This window comes from Amblyomma americanum, chromosome 1 (genome assembly GCF_052857255.1).
Source record: "Amblyomma americanum isolate KBUSLIRL-KWMA chromosome 1, ASM5285725v1, whole genome shotgun sequence".
In the NCBI taxonomy this organism is placed as follows: Eukaryota; Metazoa; Arthropoda; class Arachnida; order Ixodida; family Ixodidae; genus Amblyomma; species Amblyomma americanum.
Genome location: NC_135497.1, coordinates 227,786,531 through 227,812,081, shown reverse-complemented (window position 1 = coordinate 227,812,081; position 25,551 = coordinate 227,786,531). Strand labels below are relative to the sequence as shown.

At 45.2% G+C, this 25,551-nt stretch overlaps 2 protein-coding genes and 1 non-coding gene across 3 annotated transcripts in view; all 3 read left to right on the top strand.

Moving 5' to 3' along the window:
* LOC144114714 (protein phosphatase Mn(2+)-dependent 1K-like) overlaps positions 1–7,181 on the top strand; it is a 59,505-nt gene extending 52,324 nt beyond the window's left edge. Inside the window, exon 5 of the mRNA XM_077648615.1 lies at positions 3,709–7,181. Coding sequence (XP_077504741.1) covers positions 3,709–3,975 — 267 coding nt within the window. The 3' untranslated portion in view covers positions 3,976–7,181. The remainder of the gene's footprint in view (positions 1–3,708) is intronic.
* Positions 7,182–19,754: 12,573 nt separating this feature from the next.
* Positions 19,755–19,918, top strand: LOC144116556 (U1 spliceosomal RNA). Its single transcript, XR_013311888.1, has one exon. It is a non-coding gene; the product is annotated as a U1 spliceosomal RNA (small nuclear RNA).
* A 2,596-nt stretch (positions 19,919–22,514) lies between these two features.
* Positions 22,515–25,551, top strand: part of LOC144114713 (uncharacterized) — a 44,965-nt gene continuing 41,928 nt past the window's right edge. Inside the window, exons 1-2 of the mRNA XM_077648614.1 lie at positions 22,515–22,747; positions 22,855–22,978. Of these exons, the coding sequence (XP_077504740.1) occupies positions 22,688–22,747; positions 22,855–22,978 (184 nt within the window). The 5' untranslated portion in view covers positions 22,515–22,687. The remainder of the gene's footprint in view (positions 22,748–22,854; positions 22,979–25,551) is intronic.

Sequence of the window (25,551 nt, the reverse complement as noted above, 5' to 3'; positions counted from 1 at the left end):
ACATGACAAAAACTGCACATGACAAAATGCACATGACAAAAAACACATGTCAAGAATGCGCATGAGAAAAACACGCACATGACAAGAGTGCATTGAAAAGTTCTTGAGCGATGTTGCCAAGAAGTTCACGTCGTGAAGTTTGCCGCGCACTCGTGTCACTTGTAGTCCACGGCACACAGCAGAACCATGCGCACACAATTTTGCCGGTGGCTAGAACGGCAGAGGCAGCACAGCCACACGGCCGCGACGCACATGGATGAAGTGGGTGGACCACTGCCGAAGGAATTTGTGTTCCTCCATTACATATACATTAATTAGTACATATGTCTCATGTGTACATCCACAGAACACACTACGGGTCCCATATATATACTCCACTTCTAACATTCTCATACCAGGGCCTATGGTGCTTGCCGATGAGCGCATTTATTTCATATAATTTCGACCACAGTGACCTAGGAAGATATGAATGCAATTCAGTAGGTTAAGCTGCTGTGAGTTCTTATTTTGAAAATTGTTTTAGTATTGCCTTGTTTGCTGAATATGCAAATGTTCATATGGTTTGTGGCCCAGCTGTGGCCACTTGCAGTCTAGTGGTACCACTTGAAAGCAAGCGGGACCAGTTGTAAAACCACTTGCTTTGAAGTGCCACCACTTGAAAGCAAGTGGGACCACTTGCCAAACCACTTGATATTTTCACCTGGGCAGGGAAGTCGCACAGTATATCGAACTCAATTTCGCCTCTCATTTGATATATCTAGGCCGTGTATTTTCCGGCTTTAACTGAAAAACACTGATAAACATCCGCCAGTAAAAAAAATACGGGACCAGTTAGAACCGAAAAATACTAGTTTCTGGACATGTTGAGGCTAGCCGATGGCCGTTTTATCCGTGAAACTTTCCCTCTCTATACCTTTTGAAAGCATACCAATACTGATGAGGCACTCAAAGAAGTAACACATATTTTAAACCCACGTCGACGAGAATATCGCCGCAACTATTTGTTTCCTCCTTCAAAGTGCACAGTGGCCATTGCTGATTACCTAAGTGCAGGCAGCCTACTCTATTCTAGGAAAGGTTTTTGTCATTAGCAATCCATTTTGTTGGCTGATACATCAAACCACTCCTTCTTTTATCTGTGGCGAATATGAAACTGATTCAGCAGAGCTTATCAGCAAAAGGATTAGCCATTTTTGCTGAGAGTACTGGTTCACAGCTTTCACGAAAAGCTGCCAAGAAAATACATCAGTTCAACGCTCTCTATCATTCATTACGCCTTGAAAAAAAAGTGAGCCCACTCATGATGGATTCTTACTAGGCTCTCTCCAATACGTGTGCCTAGCCCGTTTTGTCCCATGCGTCTTTTATAGGCATGTTTGAATATTCGAGGATTCGAATATTCGGTTGAATAGTAAAGTGTTCGGTATTAGATTCGATCCATATGTTAAATCTCTCTGATTGGGGGACGTGCTGCTCCCTCGACTTCCGCGAAACGAGACTGAACTGACTGCAGCTGCCACAGCCGCTCTTCTCCGCATAAAACTTGCTAAACAGGCAAAACGTGAGCACGACGGGGAGCTAGCATGAGACATGTGGAGATGGGTACCCCTTTCCGATGCCTGACGCGGTGTGGCACTGGGCACACGGTGTGTACACCTAGCAGGTGTCATGAAGTCGCTGCTTAAAATCATCAGCTGCGAAACAACACAGCTGCAATTAAAAACAACAGTTGGAGGCCCCAAATATAGGTCTCACACCCCACAGCTACGTCGGTACCACGTGTAGGTCAGCTGCCCCAATTTTCGACAGCCATTTTTGCAGGATGTTGACAGCTTTAATCAGTGTGGCGAAACTTCAATGCACTTTTAATTTTTTTCGTGTAATGGCCTTGTGTGTTTGAAAAATACATTATTTTGGAAATGCCTTATGTACCGTTCAACCTTCTTTGTGTGCCAGAAGTATTCAAAATATTCATTTCGAATTCGCTTTGAACCAAAAGACCACTATTCGCTCATGCCTATTTTTTAACCATCTCAGATACAAGTGTTGAAAGAGTATTTTCAGAGTTCTGTTCTGTCAGCGGAGACTTGCCAATACAACCTTTTCAACAAGCCGACTATTACAGCCAGCTATGCATAGTGTGTGTGCTAGTGAAATAAAAATAGAAACTGAAAGCCTTTGCTTCTATTACCTCTGTAGTGAACTTTGATGATTTTTTCGGCCGATAGTCAACACTGTTAACGTTTGCACTATACAACTAACTGAAAAACACCGATTTCCCAAAAAGAAATAAATGCTGAAAAACACCCATCGATATTTCTTAAATATAAATACTGGAAAGTCCACAGCCTGGATATATCAAACTGCACCCCGCATTCCTGCAAGTGGCACTTCTCCTAATGACGCCTTTTGATCACACTTCGTGTGCGGAGATGGGTTGGCTGCATGGCCTTGGGCACCCGCTGACAGCGCGAGAGTTGTGAAACCACATGAAGAGGTGTATGTGAGGTGTGCTTGAAGGTGGCCTCTGATCTCTTTAAAATACTCATTTTCCATGCCACATTGCTGTCTTGTGGTGAAGCCAACATACCTAACTGTAGCCTTTTGGCGGCTTCGCTCGCTGCACTTCCGAAGACGTTGCGGAAACCAACTGTACCTTAATTTTAATGAGCAATTATTCTATTTATAGTGTACCGGTAACAGGATTAGACATCTTATAATAGGCAGTGGCTAGTTCCAAAGAACCGTCCACTGCAGCTTTGATGCAAAGCAGGTTAGGCATTGCAACGCCCAGGCAGGCAGAACATCACTGCAAGAACGGTGTCACTGATGTCGTTAGTGTATTCTTGTTCTATGTCAGAGATAAGCCTATCTGCTTCCATTTTTTATGTATCAAATGATCAGTATATCAAATTACTTCATATATCTGGTTTCGACTGTATAACTCTGTGCAACGTTTTTATTGCTCATGATTTTGAGCGCATGCAAACTAAATTATCAACACGGTTGTAATGTGGTATGAGCGCGTTAGCTTTTGCAGTGGTGAATCTCAACAGGCTGTGCAGCCAACTGCCCTGGCCAGCAAAGCACTGCAGTGCAGTGGCTAGGCCCAGCATTAAACAATTGCATACCAGTAACCATGGTAGCCAATCATGTGACTTGCCTTGAGCTCAGGATCATCATGGCACTGCTAGTGGTGTGTGCTCACATGGCTTGCCAGTGGCTGTGATCATCTGCCTTCAGTGCACAGTGCCTTCCCTATTTCCCTCTGCCCTTGCTTTTCCCACACGCCTGTTGCGGTGAGGGCCAGTTCTTTTCTCGGCTGTGTGAAAACAATGGCTTAGTGGCACCAGCATGGTGCTAGCGTGGGGCTAGCGGAGGCCACTACAGGTCCATCATTTGCCCTCAGTGCTGAGCAGACACATACTTGTGAAAGGCCTAGCATGTGCTATCACATCTGTAATGCAATTGCTTGCACAACTTAGTTGTCTTCTGACTCTGATAAAGCTAATTTTAGTTAGAATGATCATGTTATGGCTGTCCATATTCTGAGTTGCATTGGGTTTTAATGCAGTGTGGAAAATGTCTGTATTTAGACAAGTATTTAGATTTCCCAATTTGGGTTTGTACGTATTTTAGCTTGTGTGATGCTCTGTGAAAAAGTTTGTACATTGCTGTCAGACTTGTGTTACCATTTCTTTTGCCCAGGTTAAGCATGGCAAGGATGCTTTCGTGATTCTCACTACGGATGGTGTGAATTGCGCCATGTCTGACCAGGAGATTGTGGATGCCATCAACAGCTGCAGTTCACCAGCCGAGGCGGCAGGCTTTGTCACTGACCAGGCCATGCACTTTGCATCACAGGACAATGCTACTGCAGTCGTCATGCCCTTCGGTGCCTGGGGAAAGTACCGAAATAGTGGTGGTGTGGCCAGTAGCTTTGGTCGGCAGCTGCAGTTTAGCCGGAGATTTTAGAGGCTAGTGTTACTGTGGGAATTGCCTGTGAAATGAAATCATATTTTCGTAAAGCATGTGGGGTTGACTACCCTCGTTTTATTGGTGTATATGATAAGAAGAGCAGGCTGCTTGCTCATAGTGGGCAGTTTGCCTTTTTGTTATAACAGGTGCAGTCTTCTCCTGGAACAAGTGCTAATCCTACCATTAAGATATGCTGGCAGCAATCGCCTGTTTAGCCATTGTTTCTTCGCTTCTGGAAGAATGGGTCAGGAAGTTCAGTTGACAGTTGTCAGAGGTTTGACATGCTTTTGTGTGTCAACTTCATTTCAGCAAAATCCTGTACTTACTGTGGCTTCAAAATGAGAGTTGTAGGCATGGTAAATTGCCTATTGAAAGATGCGTCTGCTATGGGTACTTCTGATAAGGGGGAACTAGGCATGGTGAATCTCCTATTGAAAGGTGCACGAGACTATGCGAAGGGGGGGGGGGGGGAGAACAGATGTGAGAAGAGCCTGCTGAGTTTTGATGATTGTCAGTAGGCAGCAGTGTTGTTGGCTGGTGGTTAATTTTCCAAGCACATGGAAAGTGGAATACTTTAAAACAGATGTTTTAAAGGAACAGCTTGCTGTATAGAGATGCAAGCTATCTTGTTCAAGAGATCTATGCGAACAATTATATCTTCTATGGTGCCAGTCAAGCAATTATGTGTAAGATCTATTTTTTCCTGCGAGTACAAGTCTGTAAATCAAGTGAAGTTTAAGCATGCCTGTTGAATAAAGCAGTTCTTCAGTTTTCTGTAAGGTATTGTTGTTCCTTGGCATTGCATTTAATAATAGCCTACTTGGTATTCACTATGAGATTACACTAGATCACAGGAACCACATTAATTGCTTAGCACAAAGTGGAGCAGTTACTTATACTACACATCACTATTTTTCATGCAAAGAAGTGCAGTATTTTCAGGTGCATTACTGAGCATATTTCTTTAGGCAGTTATACGTTACAAAATTAAATTTTGAATAATTTAATTGTAACCATTTTTCTGCTTAAATTAGTCAAAGCTTTGTAATAGATCCTGGTTGCTGCAAATAGGGCTGTTAAAACAGCCAGGCTCCGCGGGATTCTTTTTTAAAATGTATTATTGTCTTTTTGTTTCCCACAATTCCTTGAACTAGCAATTCTATTGTTGCTTGAGTTTTCCTCTGTGCATCTTATTCAGTGTCAAAATTTGTAGTCTGCTATCTCGAATTTAAGGAGGTGTGGCTTGTGCTGCAAACGCATCGTCAAGCTTTTGTAGTCAAGTTGTATGTGGAGGGCTGACAAGATGGACTTTTAATCACCTTAAGACAGTGGCTTGGTACATATGTGGCAGTATAGCAGAAACACCAACATAGGGTCAGTCAGGCTTAGTATGGCCTGTAAAATCTGTTGTGCTAATGATGCTGCTACTGCAGACAGTAAGTAGCCTGGCCGAAATAAATTGCTTAGCTGTAATAAGGGAGTAATTACTCATTGACATCCACCCAAGCGCAGCCATACGGCTACAAAGCAAAGCTATACAGCTTTCTCACAAAACTTCGTAGTTAAAGAAAAATTTGTCCTGGTCCGGGGTTTGAACCCGAGACCACCGCTTCACTGGAGCAGTTACTCTAGCAGCTGAGCTAACCGGGATGGCAAGCTTATGGTAGAGCAAGAGCAAATTGACCAATAACTCGAAGTGGGAACAAAGTTGGTTAGATTTTAGGGGAAACCCCTGATGGCAATGACGCCAATGAGTAATTACTCCCTTAATACAAATCTACTCCACCTTGAGGGTTTCCCCTAAACATTTGACCAATTCTTTGCTGTATTTGTAATTACAGACTCAGGCAGGGCATTTACATTTCAGTTACTAAGCTAGGAGATGATTGCATTTTTGCATCATGCATGTGCTCGCCAGTCTAAGCAAGGTGGCAACGATTGAATACCAGCCTTGATGGGACTCCGCCTAGTAGTCATCGCTGCTAGTTATTAAAGGTGCTGTGCTCATGAATACCATCACTGTGGGCCCACAGTCTAAACTTGTTTAAGCTGTAGCTGTGTGACAACACACATTTGTAACAAGCCATTTGGCACGGAAAGCTCTTGTGGTTGTGTTCCATGCATTGTACCTGAGTTCCTCTGATTCCTTTAATTCATGTTTTCACAGAAAGCAAGGACTAGTCAAAATGCAGTGTGAAAAATGTGCGATAACATTATGTGGAACGCTCACAGAAATTAAAGGTTGCAACTCTCTTCACTGACGTTGCTAGCATTGTTTAGTGTCGCCAGTAGTGTGCTAATGTGCACAGAATAGGCTGTCTAATCTGTGCAGTTGTTTCAGTTTCCATTTCTCAGTTTTATGCATTTAGGCCATGTTTTCTAAAACTGTTCTCAGGACATACAGGTTGTTTTTGCATGCCATGAAAAACTTTATAATCATTTTCAATAGCATTGCTGTCTCTGCCTGCTCACGAATTAACAAATGAAATGTGTGGTAAAGCAGTGCCTGTATTGCTTTACCGTTTTTTGCCAATATACTTACTTGTGTTATTTTCGTGCTTAAATAATTGTTGGGAGAAACATTTAAAATTGCAAGGCTTTGTCGATTGGTGCATAATGAGCTTGAAATTCAATTCTTCGGATTTGTTCTGCATTATGTTGCTTTTTTTGTGAGGTGCTGCCTTTGGGCTTTGTCAGTGCCCAACTTTGTTGCTATGGTTCTAGTGTGGGGGTTCTCAGTCTTTAGCATCAAGCAACCCCAATTGCTTTAAGAAGCGTTGAGGAATTCTGCTTGTCTCTACTTTCACCTCTTTGTCCCCAAGAACCTCGCAAAAAAAGAGTTTGCAGACACAGCCCCTGAGAAAAATGGCCAAATTCAATTAATTACTGCAGAAAGGATATAACATCTTGCTGTAAGAAATTACAGTAGCCCCAAAATAAAATGGATGAAAGGAAAAGTGAAGGTTGAGGCTTGCATGGATTTAGGTGCTTGGAGAGCCCCAAGAGTGCTCTAAAGCACCTAAGGGTTCCACAGATGCCAGTTTGAGAGCCCCTGTCTTTGTGCATTTGGTCTCCATGCTCAGTGAGCAGAAGATAACTTCAGGCACATGCTGTTGATTCTTGTTGTTTTTATTTACTGTGCATTCTGCTTTGAGAATGTTTCGTGGTATGCACAAATTAAAGAGCCTATGTTAAGAACTCCACTGTTTGTTTCAACTCTTTCCTCTTCATAAATTGATATTACCTTTATTCTCATGCAGGCTGGTTAGTGTTTACTAGTTGGGAACCAGTCACAGGCTGGTCACAGGCAAGCCATCTGTTTTTAGGATAGAATGACCCGATGTGTTTCCACCCCACCAGGCAACCAAGAGATTGTTAACCACTGTGTAGCTTGCATCATCTAATACTGCATGTTGGGTGGCAGCAGGAGCCAAGCCGCTCCTGCCAGTTGCCGTAGAAAAGGGTGCAACCCATATTGCCCATATTGTGCACCCCAGGAGAACGTGTGATATAGTAGGAGTTTGATATAGTAGATTCGGTTTCGGGCACGGGGAGAATCAGGATTTCTTGTGCCACACTACCAAGCAGGATCACATTTTTCAACAATGTGGTGAATACTGGTGGCAAGCGAACAAATCTACTAATGAAGCTCCCAGATGTAAAAGGTTAACTTTTGGATATTAGTTGCCCAGCTACTTAATATTTCTCCTCTTTTTAGTGCGAAAAGCACTACAACACCAGCAAAGCTTAAAAACCCGGAGTATGTGTGAAGCCTCAATCTTTGAAATTTGACGGAGCACCAGTGGCGGAGGCCTTGCGCAGCTGCTCTGTGGACACCTGGAACCCGCACTCTCGCCCCCCTCCCTCCCATGTGCAGCTGCCGATAGTGGCTGACGATAAGATCTTGCTAGTGGCTGCCTTTGCCTCGAGTGCTTTTGCACGTCCTACTTGATTAAACTACATTAAAACCCTACCATTTTTTTCTTATGGCTACAACTGGCACTGTTATGCAAAGAATTAAGGGGAGAGAGGGTGCGTACGTGTGTGTACATTTGTGTGCATGGAGACAGAAGTAAGACACTCATTGCAAATTTTTCTTGAACCAAAGCTTCACGCGCATGCAGAGCGGTATGACATTCTGCTGTGACTCGTCACTGTGGCTCAGTGGTTATGGCGCTCGACTGCTGAGCTCAGGAACAAGGGATCAAACCCTGCGGTGGACGTGATTGAGGTGTCCACTGAGAGTGACACAGTTAGTGCACCTTTCCTTTCTTTGTGACCAGTTTGTATTTCTGTCATGCCCATGCATTATAGGTCCTCATGGCTTGGGGCTTCGCTATGCATTCGGCCTATGCCTTTCCCAACTGGACGGACCTCTAGCCACCATAGTGTTTGCTTGGTCGTCACGGCACCGCAGTTCTTGCCCTGCTTCTTGCTCACCACTTGCAGTGGCCGCACAGGGACACCCAGTAAGCAGGACCCCCGATGAGCTCCAAGTATAGCACGCCATTTAAAATGGGTTTAAAACACCAGCTTAGCCTTCAAGTGGTGAGCGTGGTGCAGAGGCAGAAGGACGGACATGCAAACGCCTGGTGTTCATCCCGCTTCTCTGTCAGTTCGCTTGTTTGTTTCATGCACTAGCCAAAATACACCCAGCTGTGTCACAGTGTTTTCTCAAAACCACTGCTGTGGAACACCTGTAGTGTATGTCCCCTTTCTGCTACATATGCTGGTTTGTTCGTTTATTGGAGACACACTAAGGATACATGAGTATGTTCACAAGAGAGGAGACTGCGCTCTCGGCGCATGCGCAGCTGCTCGGATCTCTGGCGGTGGGTCTTGCATTGCCGAAACCGGAACTCACGAACACCACACATCCCTCCCCACTCAGAGTGAGTCATCACCAATCTTCGTAACAGTCCGGGGTACGGCGGCTTCTGTGGTGGCCCTTGTAGTGCGTTATTAGATGGGAGTGGCTCAGGTATGCCGCAGCCCGCTGAAGCACTTGTAGTGAGCGCCTCTTGCTGATCGTCAGTCTGGTGTTCTTCCCAGGAGCGACGACAGGAGGTGATTGCTCGGTGACTCTGCTGCGGATGCGTTGTCGCGAGTTGCTTGCTGCCTCGTAATATGAATGTGGTTTTTGTGTCGCCTCCGGCGCCTCTGTCCATGCTAACCAACCAAGACCGGCGACTGACCTGTTTGACGGCGCTGCCTTTCATCCATGTTGGGTCACTTGCGATGTTTTTTACGTAAACGATCTGGTTTTTATGAATGCGTTGTCCATTATCCTTTTCCTCCTCCGTTAGCCTTGGAGTCTGAAGGCTTCAGGTGTGTCAATGCTGTCACAAGTTGGCGACCAAACATCATCATGGCAGTTTATTTATTTATTTATACAAATACCTCACAGGTTCCACACTTGGAACATTGTGTGAGGGGAGGGGTTACAATATTTAGCAGACAAAAGATGGTACAAAGTGGAAAGAACAAAAAATAAACAATATTAAATACATTGGACTGCAAACAATGATTACACCGTACATGAAAAAAAAAAAAAACGTAATATACTGACACAGAGGAATACTGACACAGAGAGAGGTTGTTTTCTTTGTGCTGACATGCACTGTTGTGTGCTGCTTTAGAAGAAATCGTGACAGTTGGCAGGCAACAGGGCTGTCTTTCTCTTCGGCTTTTATGGAGTTTAATTGCGATGAAGTAAAACCTGAGGCGTTGAATCCGTGATGTCCAGGACTTCCCCGAGAAAGGCTCAACGGAGGCTTGAAAAGACGCCATTGCAAGTTGACCACACCCATGTCTTCAGTGGGTCTTTGTTGCCCTCGTTGCCAGTGCTACATACGTCTGGTTCGTTCATTTATTGGAGACACACTGAGGATACATGGATATGTTCACAAGAGAGGGGACCGCAGTCTCGGCGCATGCATGGCTGCTTGGATCTCTGGCGGTGGGTTTTGCATTGCCGAATCCGAAACTCACGCACACCACACTGGAAACCGAAACTCACGAACACCACACTTTCGATACCAACTTTTGGATGTAACTCGTACAAGCAGTTGGAATCTATCTTTGTACCTTTGTGCTGTGGAGAAAGCTATGGCTTGGGTCACTAAATCATGAATTGTTCTCCACAAGGCCAACCTGTGGGAATGCTTCACCTCCGAAAATAAAGCTGACCTGCTGGTGTTCGGCAGAAAGGGGATTGACTAGCCATCAGAAATCGATTCGAGATGTATTCTTGAATCATTAGAAAACCAGCATGCTGCCGGCCGGCATCCTCTGTCGAATTATCTGTGACGCAGTTTTCGTGGGCGCTGATTTGCTCATTCTAATGCGGTGCAATGCTGTAATGTACTCCCTCCCAGGCAATCAAACTGAGTGTCTCTAAGCTATCTTCAGTGCACTTTTTTATTTTTGACGGTTTTTAGCACATTTTTTTCCTCCTCTAGAGTATCATTTTTAGAAAGGCTGCCGCTGTCAAGGTCCCTTCGACTGATCTTCATCCCGCGGCCCAGTGTTAAATCCTTTGCAACTTACTGACATGCGCATTCTGCCCACAGGAATCATTACTGAAACAAATAAAGTCCTGCGCATTATTGATTGTCTTCCTCATCAGCTTCAATGAGTCGCAGCTTTTTGAAGATGTACATGTGCATCTACAGAAATCCTTTTCCTTTCCCCAATTTCACGTACACTTGTATTTTCTGTCGGGATATGCTTGGTGTAAGAGTGAATTAAGCCAGACTGCAAGTTGTGAAAGGCATTTGTCCATCCCTTGGAGAAACCGCAGAGGGTAATACGTTACAGATACAATTCACCATTGCTTGTATATGGGCCTTGTGCTCCTTCGCCGGCTGTGTCTCATGGGGCTCTGCGCATGTCATAATGAACCAAAGATGAAGGAAAGCTGTCCACCCTGATCAGGAACCGGAGGATCCTATGTAGCGACGTGTACACGTCGAAGAGGCTGCACCTCGTCTGCCCTTTTGTTGCCAGATAGAGTGATCTCCTTGAGCAATTTTATGCATTTCACACTTATTCCAGCAGTTTAAACTGAGTATCTCTAAGCCATTTTCGGTGCATTTTAGTAATCTTGTCGGTTTTCATTAACCTGAGACTGACGGAAATTTTAAAAAACAGGTTTTTTAAATTAGAAGAGCGGTTTTTTTGGCATAGTATTGTCAGTGGTGTTGTGTTGATGGGGCACTGAAACAGTGTCCACCGAGGTTAAGAAAAGACACGAAATACTGATCGATATTGCATTGCCCATCATCGTAGTGCAAAACTTTTTGACCTAGTATATAGAGCACCAGAGATATTGGCGATTAAAAGCTGCCTTCGCATTTTCCCTCTAATCCCGTACACACACAGACAACCATCTTAGGTCGAGAAGATATTGACAGAACGTACCTCCCAAAATATGTAATGTACAGAATATGTTTCTTAATGACGACAGTTTGTCCTTTCTGTGTTTAGATGTCCCTATTGCCTCAGAATGGACATCTACAGAATGTCACCCAAAATATTTCTCACTGAAATTTTGTCGGCACTTGGACAAAATATGCATGCGAGCAAAATATTTGTGACTCTCTTTGCATATTCTGCTAGGGTGAAGCAAAAAGAAAATTTTTGAAATGCGTTGTGTTGGGTTTAATGGCACTTAAGCAGCTAAGGCTATCATGCGCCAAGCTCAAGGTATAAGATAATTGTTTTCTGTTGACGGGAGGAAACATAGTGGCGAAGAGGACTTAAAATGTTAATTCGTTCTAGTAGTAATAAGAGATGAAAGAAGTTTTATAAATGGCTAATAATAAAAGCTTTAAAGAAGGCCAGGTAACCTCAGCCACCATCCTTGGCTGGGCAAGCATCTTGAGGCTCCCAACCAATCAAATAAATTCCTCAGCCTTCTTCTCAGGAATGAGAAAATGGCTGAAATGTATCAAATAATAAAGCAAAGCGGTGGATCAAAATTTACAGTTTCTCAAGGACACCTGCTTCTTTTAAAAAGCTAAAAACGACATGTTAACACTGGCATTTTCTCCTAAGAGCAGCGCTGGGTGTAAAGGAATGTGTTCGTTATAAAACTTAGTAAAGTGCTTCTTTCTTAATTTTCCGAGTTCTGCACAAGAGAATAAAATATGGTTTAGTGTCAGTTCGTCTCCACATCTTTCACAAAGAGGTTTGTCTTGTTTCATTAGTAAGAAATTGTGTGTAATGTGTGTATGTCCAGTGCGAAGACGACGTAAAATTACTTCAGTAAATCGTTCCTGGTGCCTACAGGTCTTCCATTCATCCAGGACGGGATATACAAAGTGTAGCTTATTGTTAACCTCATTGTCCCGTGAAGCTTGCCATTTTTCTCTCAGTTTAATCTGGGCTAACTTGATGCAGTCCTTATGCAGTATGTTTACTGGTTTTACTTTAGCATTTCGGGCAAGTGCGGCGCTTGCATCAGCGCTCTCGTTCCCACTGATGCCCATGTGACTAGGAACCCAGCAGAACTTTATTTTATGTCCTTGTGTATCAGCTCGTATTGCATTGTGTAATGTTTCCTATTAAGGGTTCGACTACATTTCGGGGGTTTATTGCTGTAATTACGCTGAGGGAGTCAGTGTAGATAACACTGTTCTCAATGTTCTTCTTCATTATTCTACAGCTACAGCGACAGCATAGCATTCTGCTGTAAAGATTGAAGCGCACTGAGGCAGCCTGACTACTTTCTCCCACTTCCCTTGCATTATCGCACTCCCCACACAGTGCCGTTTTAGAACCGTCTGTGTAGAAATCTGTGTAATTCTTGTATTTTTCACTTGCTCCAAGAAACTCTTGCTGTATATATTCCTGTGGGGTATGCCTTTTTTGAATGTGTCAGTACGAAATCACATACAGCAGGAAACATGTACCAAGGTGGCAACTGATCATTTCTCCGGGCAACATCGGGAAGTGCATCTAGTATGTTTATTTCTTGGCATTTTTCTTCGAAGCGGAGGAGTAGTGGTTTTACAGCTTGAGGTTTGTTGGTGAAGAGTGTTCAGGATAGCCATTTAGTAATTATGGGGTAACACAGATGTTTTGGTAGTGACCTTATTCTCAGTATGTATGCACAGGTAAGCATTGTTCTCCTATCGGTGAGGGTCGGTTCATTTGCTTCTACGTGAAGACTATTTGCAGGTGATGTTCTGTAACCACTAGTTGAAAGGCGCAACCCGAGGTTTTGTACTGGATCTAGCCAAATTTTAAGGTACGATGGCCTCGCAGACCCATACACTATGCATTTATAGTCTAAGGAAGAGCGTATTAGTGAGCAATAGATGTGCAATAGGCACATCCTATCGGACCCCCAACGCTCTCGTGACAATACTTTGAGTACATTCAGGGATTGGGTTGCTTTCTTTTTTAGGGTGTTTATGTGTGGTAGGAACGTGAGCTTTTTGTCAAAAGTTAGGCCTAAAGATTTGTGTTCTTGTTTTGCTGGAAGAATGGTGTCATTCAAGTGGAGGGTGGGATCAATCTGCAGTCCTCTCTGCAGCGAGAAAAGAACTGCAACAGTTTTTTGCGGAGAAAAACTAAATCCAGTGTATGGTAGCGCGATGAAGGTATCCCTATTTGTGTACCTTGACCTTCAACCTTATTTCAGTAATTTTGTTTACCGACCTGAGTCTGCAAAAAATTATCTGCCTTTTCTATAATAATGAAATGATTATGCAGTTTTGTGATAATGTAATAATTAGCATGCGGACTACACACGGGCAATGCCGTGACATGGTGGAATTATGTGAAACTAAAAGTATTGATTATAAATCTTCTCTTGCTCCATGATGTAAATCTTAACCTTGTCTAGGATTACGAAAACAAGAAAAAAAGATGGACGAGCTAGTATGGAGAACAGACAACCGCCATTGTATTCGCGTTTCTGCTTGAAGGGGCTGTGAATGGGGGCTCTAATAAAGTTGCGACATGCCTGGGATATTGAAGCATGCCGTTTCACGAATAGTGTCCAGCAAGGATTTTTTAAATGTGCTTTGTAAAAGCTGAGTTATCTGTAGCTAAAATTTTAATTTCAGTGTCTTTGCGCCTTTTCCTCTCCTTCGTCACTTTTTGCACGCTGGAAGGTAGGCGCTCCTTCGCCGACCCCCCTCTGGGAGCGGAGCTTCCCGACCCGCCGGAGATAAGCGGCTCATCGGCCGCGGCCACGGTAGCTGCCTGACGTCTGAAAAAATCTAACCAATGGCCACCTCTTACCTTGTCTACGCAGATGCGGGGAACGGATGAGGGTGCAAGCATGAAAAGGTCGCCGGGAAGGGCTCGCCAACCTTGACGCGCGATTGTGGGTCGTCTGCTGCGTGTAGAAGAGTATTATTTGGCTCTGGTTTTCATGGCATCACAGTGCAGTGATTAAGTGAGTTAATGTGCTTTCCTGGGAAGGCGTTTCAGAGCCCCTTTACTCTGCCCCGAACCAGAGGACCTGCTTTTTCGTACCGATAACCCAGAAACTCAAGATATGGCAGCTCCGAAGCGCTCTGCGTATTGCTATGGCTCCTTGATGGTATTTCCGGGCATTCATGAGCGGCCCCAAATTTTGAGGACAACACCAAGGTGCTCGGATTCGACGGTGTAGTCACAGCCTATTCGGAAGTTCTGCAGTTTGGCGTGCGCGAGTGGCGCCACCTGGTTAACAGCAGTGGCGAAAGGCGGACGCTGCCAACGCAGCTCTCTGGTTCAGTTTGCAGTGAGCGAGGCGAGCGGTGAGGTGTTTCGTCCGAAGGCGAAAACAAACTTGGATAATTATGGGTGCTCGACCTACTGCTGTGTTTACCAATGTCATAACAGCTATAAAAGCACTGCAGTCAAGGTACCGAATATATTTTTAAGGCTTTCCTTGGACATCGTGCATGCTCGCTCAGGCACAGAGGGTCTGCTGGAAATGAGTGCACTGTGAAATTAAACTCATGAGTGTGAACTAGGAAAGGGTGTTTTGACTGGGGTGTTTTGAACTGACTGGGGTGTTTTGAACGTGCCATCATTGGTAGGAGTTGCTTCATGTCTTTATGTAGAGGGAAAGAATGCGCTCAGTCAGTCACAGGAAATGGTCTACGGCGAAGTTCTTGGAGCTATCATAGGAAGTTTAAGTCTTCGTTTGTTATGGTGATCTGTGGTTCAGCGTGTCAATTTTGCTTCTATATTTTTTTTTCGTGCATATGTGTATGCTGTGGGAGCGACGTCGTACTTCTGAGAGTGCTTATGTCGTTTTTCACATTGTTACACCTAAGCTTTTGTGCATTTATTTGCATCATTTTATTTCCTACAGTGGTTTAAAACTTTGTGTCTTTATTTGTTGCATTTCTGAGATCTCAAATCCATTTCTGGGCGAATAAAAAGAAAAATAGAGAGTGGTTCAAATTTGCCTATATATATTTCTTGGATTTCACAACATCGCTAAACCCTTAATTTCTGGAATTAATATTTTGATTTTAATGGGGTTTATCGTCCCAATGCAACTCAGACTATAAGGGGTGCCATAGTAAAAGGCTCCAGATAATTTCGAACACCTGGGGTTCTTTAACGTGCACTGACATCGCGCAGTACGTGGACCTCTAGCATTTCACCTCCGTATTGCGACTGCCGCAACCACGATCGAACCCTAGTGATTTGGGTCAGCAGCTGAGCACCATGACCACTGAGCCACCGCGACGGCCTTTCTAGAGTTAAGTATTTACAAAAAAAATACGACCAAAAAATTTCATTTAATTGGTGCCTTCATGAAATTCCTGAAATGAAAGTCCTCTAACTGTGGAAGATAATCAGCAAGAAGCCCATCGTCTTTTTGTATGCTACTCTGAGGGGAATACACAAAGTAAAGCAGTGTCGATCCTGCAGGACGTAGAGCACTGTCATCTGATATGTGTAGTAAGTTTTCGTTTTTCGCAATTCTAGCCAACCATTGACGTAGTGGATGTAAATTACATAGCTGATTTCATTATCTGAGTTAATCAGAGACTTGTTTCTCAAAGTGTAAAGTCACTTAATTAATCTCAATAAGCTCAACTGCGCTGCCCGATATTGCAGTGCCGTCGGGACTGCAACACAATCATGGTTGCTCGCAATCGGTGATCAGACCAACCTGAGAGCAATTGAAACTAAATGTAGCAGCGATGACGCAGCGGTAGCGTCAAGGCTTTCAATGCGTGGTAATCCGCAAAGAAGCAGGCGTTGACTCAGAATGGCATCGCGGTCAGTGCGCGTCTGCTATGCGGCCGGGCTGACGCGAACGCGTCGGGCATGGAGGAAGACGCAGGGCCACATCCGGTAGTAGTAGCTCTATGGCCACATCGGCCAGTCTCAAGGTGGGGTGCTCTCCCCTCGAGAGGAGCGTCCGGTTAACGCGGCGAGTGCCACGAGGCGGCGCTGGCGATGTGGTCGCTGCTGGCGCCACCATACCAGCGCACGGAGCCCATAGCTTCGTGCTGTAATGTCATGCGCTCACAAAGCGAAGCTGGCACCATCAAAGGATGCCCAGATGGAAGACCCAGGCTCCGGCAAAGCAAAAAAAAACTCATCAGAAAAAAAAGAAAAACATGAGGAAAGCCAGAGACGCCTCTTCAGGACAATGAAATGAAAGCGTGCGCGGAGACATGCCACCTGGGCAGCGGAGTGGCGAAGCGTCGTGTGCGGCGGTGGTACTCGAAAAAAAAAAAAAATCTTCCGGCAGTCTCGATGGGGAGCGAGACATGGGGCCAGCTAGTGGGCACACGGAGGCATCCCACGCCACCGTTTTGAGGGAATTTCGTTCGTACCGCTAACGCAGCAGAACAAATATTCTGATGTCTTCATTTCTCCTCCAAAAACAGGAAGCGCCGACACTGAATGCAGGCGAGCGAGAAACTATGGAAGCTAGCATATTGCACTCATTTGATACGTGCAACACAAGTATTCGCTCTTGGAGCGTGCCATTCCGGCTGTCGAAGACACATTTAGTCGCCCGGCTCCTAAGTATGCGCACGCGCTCTAATTCGGCACGAGAGTAAAAAAAAGCGCACGCGACAGGCCGCCGGCTCCTTTTTTCTTTTTTTTCTCTTGGGCGTAACGTGCAGTGGGACCCTGCGGGGATTGGAATGGGCTGAGGGGGGGGGGGGGGGGGGGGGGGGGCGAAAGAGGACGCGCAGGCGGGCCTGCATCGGAGCAATGCCTCCTGAAGAACACGCCTGAAGCGTCTCTTCGATTTCAATGGTCCTCGAGATAGCCTCGACATTGCGCAGACTGGCCGCTAGGCGGCGCTAAAAAATGACCCTCAATTTCCTTGCGCGGTTCCCGATCATGGTGTTTCATCCTTTTTTCGAGCTTTGAGCAACAGCTTTTAGTTCGTTAACGACAAAAAACGTTTTTGGATGTCTCAGAGTGCAGCAAATGCTTTAAAAGTCTAAGCTGACTTCCAGATATTACTGAAAGATCATCAGTTTCGATTTCGAAATCAAAGCGTGCTTTGCACCCCGTTCTATCATGCCGTTATGACCTTTTGTCTGCTGCATAACCAGTAACTTTTGAATGTTTTACAACAAAAGGAGCATGTTCGAAACATCCATATTGCAGCAAGTGCTTGAAGTGGCTAGAAGTACCGCAAAATAAGTATTTACACTGCATGACGGACGGTTGTATATGTACTGCTGCCAATAGCAAGAAATCAATAACTACTTCGGGCAAGCAAACAGGGAAAATAATCCATGAGATAGAATAAGGACAGGAGTAAGTCCGGTATTACCTGAGCTCTCAACTGTAGCCAGGTGACCCGTGGGAAAGGAGGACTGCATGGCGCTCAATGGATGGAAGCCGGAGACGTCGCGGTAATCTTTCTGGGGGTTGTTGGCCTGCAGGGGGCACATCCGTCATATCTAATGTTCTTAGAACTTTGCGAAGCGCGCATCTGTTACAATCTTGCTGCGGAGCATTGCGGGAGATGTTTCGATCGGGTGAAGCAGGTCTTGGAAGACCCAGCCTGCGCTGTTTCTGGTCATTTTTTCCGACGAGCTTTCGCCGAACGGTACCTCCTTGAATAACGTTGACAAATTTAAAATAAACCCATGCCCCTTTTCTCTATTCTTTCCGAAACAAACACAGCTCACTAGGTTTCTGTGTGTGCACACGCGCACAGTGACTTTGGGAGTAGCACAGCAGGTCTGACTGACCGGATTTTTCCAAATGACAAGCACGTGCGTTGATGAAATGACAACTGGGATAAGGGGAGTATCAGACATGGCGAGCGACTTGTGAATATTAAAAAAAAAAACTGCGCTTGAAGGCACAGACACGTTCGCACTTACAAGGAAAAATGGCATGCGCCGGTGCGATGAAGGCGGCGGAAATCGTTTCTTATGCGTACTGCAGTTTCAAGAATTTTCGGGAAAGGGCTTGTACATCTTCGCAATTGCGTTCTTGTCTGTTATGTACAGTGCATGGTTTGTTAGCAACGGTTTGATTAACTTCCTGCAGATGATATGCAGTAGTGCTTCCCTGTGGCCGCTATCCTTGTTCTCACAGGTCAGGACAGGAAAACCCGAGATTTTATTCACACTAGTTGTAGAGCAAGCATGTTTCCAGTGGCCTTTGAAGGTGCGTTCGGTCTTTGAACATGAAATCGACGAACTTGTTGAGGCCATGTAACACTCTTCGGAGCGCTGACGTCGGGTAAAAGAGTCCACCCCTGTCTTGGTGGGCATGCAGTCAAACTGTCTACAGTAGCATTTCATTGGCGGGAAATGCAAGCTACAAACTGCAGAATAATTTGATGTGGTGTTTGGCTGCCAGTTCTTTCTTCTAATTACCTTGAGCACTCTTTCCCGGAGTTCTAAGTCGGCAGGAATTTCACTGAACAAAACGCCGGGCTTCTTGTTTCCCTGACTGGACATGCAAAACGGAACGCAACAGTAGTGCATTTTCGCTCGCTACTTCCTCCAGCAACTGCAGTCGTCGACGCGTCACTTTTCAAACGTTAACACTGAACACACCACACAAATATTATAAGAAAGAGCGCACCAGAAGGCATACTTTTTGCTGCAACGGCAGTCACAAGAAAATTCTGTGCTGCCTGCGTGTCGTCTGCTAGAGGGTCATCTGACAGCGCCGCTATACGGCGGATGCGCGCTCTACGGCGGGCAGAAACAAGACCTACGGAACTATTAAGGCTCGGGATTTCGCGCATCCGTGGAACTTTGCTGCGGTCGCTGTGGAAGAACGGAATGTACGCGTGAATACTGCAACTTCGAAGCAATCGGAGCTCGAGGTGCGGCTGTTGTGAGATTCATGGATTCATGGAGCTGGTTGTCTTTGCGGAAACACAGGCGGTCCGTTACGAGAGCGAGAAAAACTTTATTGTTGGAGAGGAATTTCTCCGTCTTCGCTAGCTGCGGTACTCCGAGAAAATTTCCAGCGCACTGCAATGGAGGAATGCAAGGAGTGGAAGAATTGGGAGGTGCTTCAAGTGGCGCCACCACTAGTTAAGCGTAACGTCTATCAGTCAGTGACAGTGAGGATCGAGTCGGCGTAAAAGTTTCGTTTAAAGCACATTTTAAGCGAGCAATAGACAAGCATATGGTTAAAGAATTTTTTAAATTAATAGCTCAAAGGTTGCTAACAGTGGCAATGCTATATCGCCAATATAAATTCGCAATGCGGATAGAGAGATGCGGTTTTTTTACTTTCTTGGCGATGCTCATCGGAGCAGGAAATGGGGTCCCTGCCGGTGGGGTGGGCTGGCGAGACCGTGCTTAGGCATACTTACCTGGTGCCGGGGTTACCGTGATCAGCGAGGCGGTGCCCCCAGGGAGAGGCGCGGGCATTGCACTGCGCTCGTGCTGACCCCTGCCACTACCCCAAACTGGGGCAGATGGGGCATGCAATTTTTGGTAGTGGGGGACTGCGTTCGCGCTATCCCCCTTATAATATAATCGAAAATCAGAACATATAACACGAGGTTGGAACCACGGTGTAAGTGGTTGAAACATACCCGCTTAAAGGGGAGATATTTAAGTTGGCTTTTAACAAAGAATAATAGCTCCTGATCACAAAAACGCCGGTCTTACTGTAAAAAGTAATTGTAATGTAGAAACCACCTTGGAGGAATTTTCTTTCTGCAACTCGCGGATCTCTGAGGCTGGCAAGCGAAGGTTTGCGCATCGCACCGCTAGCCTACAGAAATCACGGAGTCTGCGTTACACGTCACTCCGTTCAGAGACGTCTTAAGAGTTGCCGTGGCCTCATAAGAGTTCCCTGAGTTTGAATCAGAGCGGCGGGAAAACTTTTTCATCTTCGAATCCACATTTCTTTGAAATAACTGCATCTTTCGCGCTCGGTCAAGCGGCAACAAAGTCATGAAATGCCGAACTATCAGATTTTTGCTAACAAAAAAAAAATGATAGAGTTCTCTTCAGTGTGCATGGGTTCGAGCTCCGGGCTTGCCGAATTTAGCGGAAGTCACGAACTTGTACACCTACTCTTGTTGACAGCGCGTTAAAGCACAGGGACAGAAGAAACACAGAGGACGACGTCACAGGCGCTGATCATCTGTCATTGTAGTATAAATCAGGGATTTTAATCTCTCCCTCATTGACCGCTAAGGTGCCTAATCTGAATATAGCATAGGCTCTTTGTGATGTGTAGCGCTGGAATGAGGGACTCGAAAACGCAATTACCCACATCAGGAAAGCTCTTTTGATTAAACCCTTACCCATTGCTGGACTGGTTGCGGTGAACGGGAACGGCGCCCCGTTAGCGGCCGCGTCGATAGAAACCACCACCTCCTCCGAGACGGCGGAGGAAGCGGCAATAGCTGTAGTGAACACGCGTGCTGATATTATATTTAGCGACTCCAAAACAGCCATTCGCAATTTCGCGAGGCGCCGTTTCACATTATAGTTCAGTAGGTCTTGGGCAGAAAACCCCTGACGCTTCAGGCATGTTCTTCAGGAGGCATTGCTTCTTCAGCAAGGAGGCTTTGCTAAAAACCCTATGTAAAAACCAAATCAGCTAACAAGTGTTATACCCCTGTCACACTACCAAATTGAATGTCATTCGTTTCGAATGGCATTCGCACCTAATGTGATTAATTTGCTGCTACACAGGAACATTTAATGTCATTAGGTTCGAATGACATTCGATATCGAATGAGTTCACGAAACTCATTCGCATTCGATGTCGAACCGAATGTGTACTCTGGACATCATACGCGCAGCAGAAACAAGCGACGCGAAAAAACAGTGTGCGTACTGTCAAAGTTAGAAATTCTATTTATTTAGCTCTGCTAAAAAATGTTAATTTTGGTGCGAACTTCTTCACACTTGAAGCTGTCGTGGATAGCTAGTACACTTTACCAACGGCAGCAGCCGAGCGTGAAGCAGGGCCTTTCCCGCGACCGCCGATCATTTTGGGTTGCGTGTTTCTTGCTGGTTGGCGTTACTTGTTCGTTTAGCTCGGAAGTACTTAAAGATGTCACTGAGCACTTCACCTTTCAGAAGTCATTTCCACGCTTCGCGCGCCGCCGTGTCAGCCATTTTGTTTGTTTACAATTTTCGGATTCGTGGTTGACTTTGTACTTGGCTTGGCTTTTGATGGTTGAAGTGCCGCAGAATAATAATAATAATAATAATTGGTTTTGGGGGAAAGGAAATGGCGCAGTATCTGTCTCATTTATCGTTGTACACCTGATCCGCGCCGTAAGGGAAGGGATAAAAAAGGGAGTGAAAGAAGAAAGGAAGAATAGGTGCCGTAGTGGAGGCCTCCGGAATAATTTCGACTACCTGGGGATCTTTAACGTGCACTGACATCGCACAGCCCACGAGCGCTTTTTTCCTCCATAAAAACGCAGCCGCCGCGGTCCGCAGAATGACCAGAAATAATATTTTAAGCTTATAGTATTGCACAGAAATGTTCTCACCCGCTTTTAAAACACTACACAACAATTTGTAACATATTTTATGCGCGTTGACATGTTTGAATTGTACTATTTTTTTTTCTCTGATCGTCACTGCCATCATTTTCGAATGACATTATATTTTACCGTGTAGCACCGAAAGAGACCGAATGACATTCGATTGGAATGACATTAAATTTGCTAGTGTGACAGGTGTATTACCCTCCTTCGACTACGAACTAGACCGTTTCGCTAGATGGTTCATAAAACTCAGTCGATAACGGAAGAAAAAAATGGTAGGAACACAAGAAGACTCAGCGTGGTCTCAGCGTACGTTTTTCACAATTGCCTACTAAAACGCAACATAGAAGAAAAAAAAATATTTGTTTCACTCGCCGTAATAATACGGCCCTACCGTCATACATTGGAGAGTCGGCATGCGGGCAATCATCATAGCTGGTCATCTTTCTTTCTTTGCTCTCTTTCGTACTTGGGTACAGTGTCCTTCGGCCAAGCTTCGCAAGTTGGCGGCGCTGTGTAGAGCAACGTTGGGCCAGACGTCAAACTAGCCGTCTACTCGCAGGCGTCGGAAGTCGTCGTTATTGGAACGCACCCTTTCTCTCAAGTTCTCTCCCTCCCATCAACCAACTCGGCCACTGCTCTTGCCACGGCCACGCTGCGCGCGCTCTTTTCGTTGTGAGGCTTGCGCTGTGTAGCACTAGGGTTAGTGTGTCTACGGATTGCGCTTGCTTATATTCTCTTTACGCTAACATTTTCTAAAGAAAGAAAACAGTCGACATGGCTTTTAAGAAAGGACCCGCTCAAGCCCATAAGCCCGGTTCGAAAGGAGGACCACCAGTAAGGACGAGCAATTCTGTTTGTTGCCTCCACGTGCTCACGTCGCAGCATTGGCCGTCCATATCACGGGCGGCAGCGCAACCGCCAATATTTATTTTCTTTCGCAGGCTGGGAAGAAGGCGCCTCCCCCTAAAAAACCGCAGGCAGCGAAAGCTGATGAAGATGAAGATGACGACGACTTGGAAGACGACGACGATTTTTCCATGGATGAAGACTCTGACCTTAGCGGAGGTAAGCTTGCTACGACAGCCTCGTGGTTACCGCTTACTGCTATATTCGTCGTGGATGGCCGCTGTGTACTGTGTCTAGAGGCGCTGATCGCGCACTGTTTTTACATCTTAACTGCTTTTCGTCAGTTTTCCGGCTCAGTAGGTGTCGATTGTTGAGCAAGCGCCTGTCGCAATGAGCTGTTGTCCGCACGTGTTGCAAATGCGGTGCCTGCTCGTCGTTGGAGGATTCTCATCCCCACTTCAGCTAACGAACCTGACAGAATGGCACGTTGAGTGGAAAACTTCACGTGTTATTTTCCAGATCTCGGAGCAGTGCCGTTGCGCGTTGCTACTTATAGCGGGCAAATGCCGGTGTCCACCCGCGCGGTTTATTCCGTGCATTGGCAGGGCATAGATCGGCACGTTTATTGCACCGTGGAGAGCAATGCGCGGCATGCTCGAAGAGTGCGCATGTGTTATATTCACGTATTTGTCTTATTGTTGACTGTCGAATTTTATTTTTTTATTTTTAAGCCTCACCAGAATTTTGTCTGAACACGTGGAGAGGTTACGAAAGGTTTACCCTATCGAGAACAACGTCGCGTGTGTTTGTGCGTGTGTTACCACGACATATTTATGGTGATCATGTTTAATATTAGCTGGATGCCCGGCACGGTGGCTATGTGGTTCGAGCGCTCGACTGCTGAGCTCGAGGTCGCGGGTTCGATCCTGGCTGAGGCGGCCGCGTTTCGATGTAGGCGAAACGCAAGGCGCCCGTGTACTGTGCAACGAGAACTCCAAGTGGTCGAATTAATCCGGAGCCGTCCACTATGGCATCCCTCAAAGCCCATGTTGCTTTGGGACGATAAACTTCATATACCATCCATCTAGATGCCACCTGCTTGCTTTGAAGAGTGGGTGCATCGCTGGTAACAGAAGTAGCTGCAGGCATAATGGGGAAGGTGATGCGGTTGGAGCATTGAAACACATTGAGTGTTGCTTTTATCCATGTGCACTGTGTAGAAACCACAGATGTTCACTGTTATAATTCATACATTGAGTGTATTTTCACTGTATTCTTAATCTTCCTGTCAAAAATTGTAAGTTGTGGGGCTTAATGCCCTGAAGTGACACATGAGTTATGAGGGATGGCATAGCAGAGGGCTCTGTAATAATTTAGACCACCTGGCATTATTAAATGTGGCTGGTGTGGTCGGCATTGAACCCAAGACCTCCGGCCCTCTCTTTCACTATGCATTAAGTCGAACCACCCTAGCATTTTTAGCTGCAGTAAAGTCGTGCAGTAGAATGAGCCAATCTAAAGAGTATTGTGTGAGCTTCGATTGGTTGGAGTGTCATTGCTTTACTATGGTGCAGAGGCATAATTGGTGATGGTTGGTATGTGTCGTGCTCATCATTATGCAAGTTGACGTCTGTGGTCTTGTTTTGAAAGAGGTGCTGCATCGTGACACGAGTGGTGCAACAGTGCGTTGCGGGCTGTTCCGAGTGCTTTGTTTTTACACCTAGCAGAAGTTTGGTTTGGAGCATGTGTTATGTGTAATTTACTTGGTTGCAGCATGCATTAAACATTGCCTTAAGGCTGGTTCACATGCAAGTGGTTGAGCAATTGAACGGCACGTCGCAGCGAGGAATTTCCAACTTGTTGGAACCTCGTTGCTCTGGCCTCTCGAGCCGCTGCAATGACTCAAAACGGGTTTTTGCACCGTGGTGGCTGGAATCGCTAGCATTTTCGCTTGCATGTGAAACAGGCTTTAAGCTTCAGGGTAACTGCCAATCACTGTCCTGCTAGGAAGTGGCAGACCCTTTTTATAAACAGTAAAGGATAACTCAGTTTTTTTTTTCTCAAGATTCACATATAATGAAACTTCATACGTTTTCCTCCCTGTCCCAATTATTTCCACCAAGTTTAGGAACCATGTGGCCATTAATTCCTTCACAAATATATTTTAAAGTTTTCCGTTTTTGTGGTCTTGGTACAGGTGATTACTGTGGATAGCACTGTATTAGTGACATTAGACATTATTCACACGTTTCCTGCTCTCTGCTTAAAGGAACTACTTTTGAGGCTTGTATTAAGTATTCTGCGTTTTATGAACTGAGTCATTTCCAGTCACTATTTCAACCATGGTGAATGTTTTTCCAATTATGTGTGATACGTCATCGCTGTGTCAGTGAGCATGGCGCCTCGCCATGAACAGAGGTTTGGTTTTGGTTAGTTTTTGCTGTTTTAAAGTAGTTCTACTTGGTATTTTGAAAAACTGGTTGTTGTTATGAGTTTAATGGACATTTAATGGACTCCAATGAATGCGACGCAATCACTGACTGAAAATTCCGAAAAAACCTCAGTCTAAGTTGGTTTTACCATAATGATGAGTGCCAGTGTAATGGCAAACCAAGAAATTTTTAGAATAAACTTTATAGCTAAAATTATTTGTTGATTAGTATCCACGCAAAGTAGTTATAGCTACAAAGGAAAGCTTTGATCTTTCAGAAAATTCAGTTTGAAAAATTTGTGAAATCTGTCTGGCTGTAAGAGAAAATTTTGTAGCTGTATGACTGCTTGGGTGCCTGCTA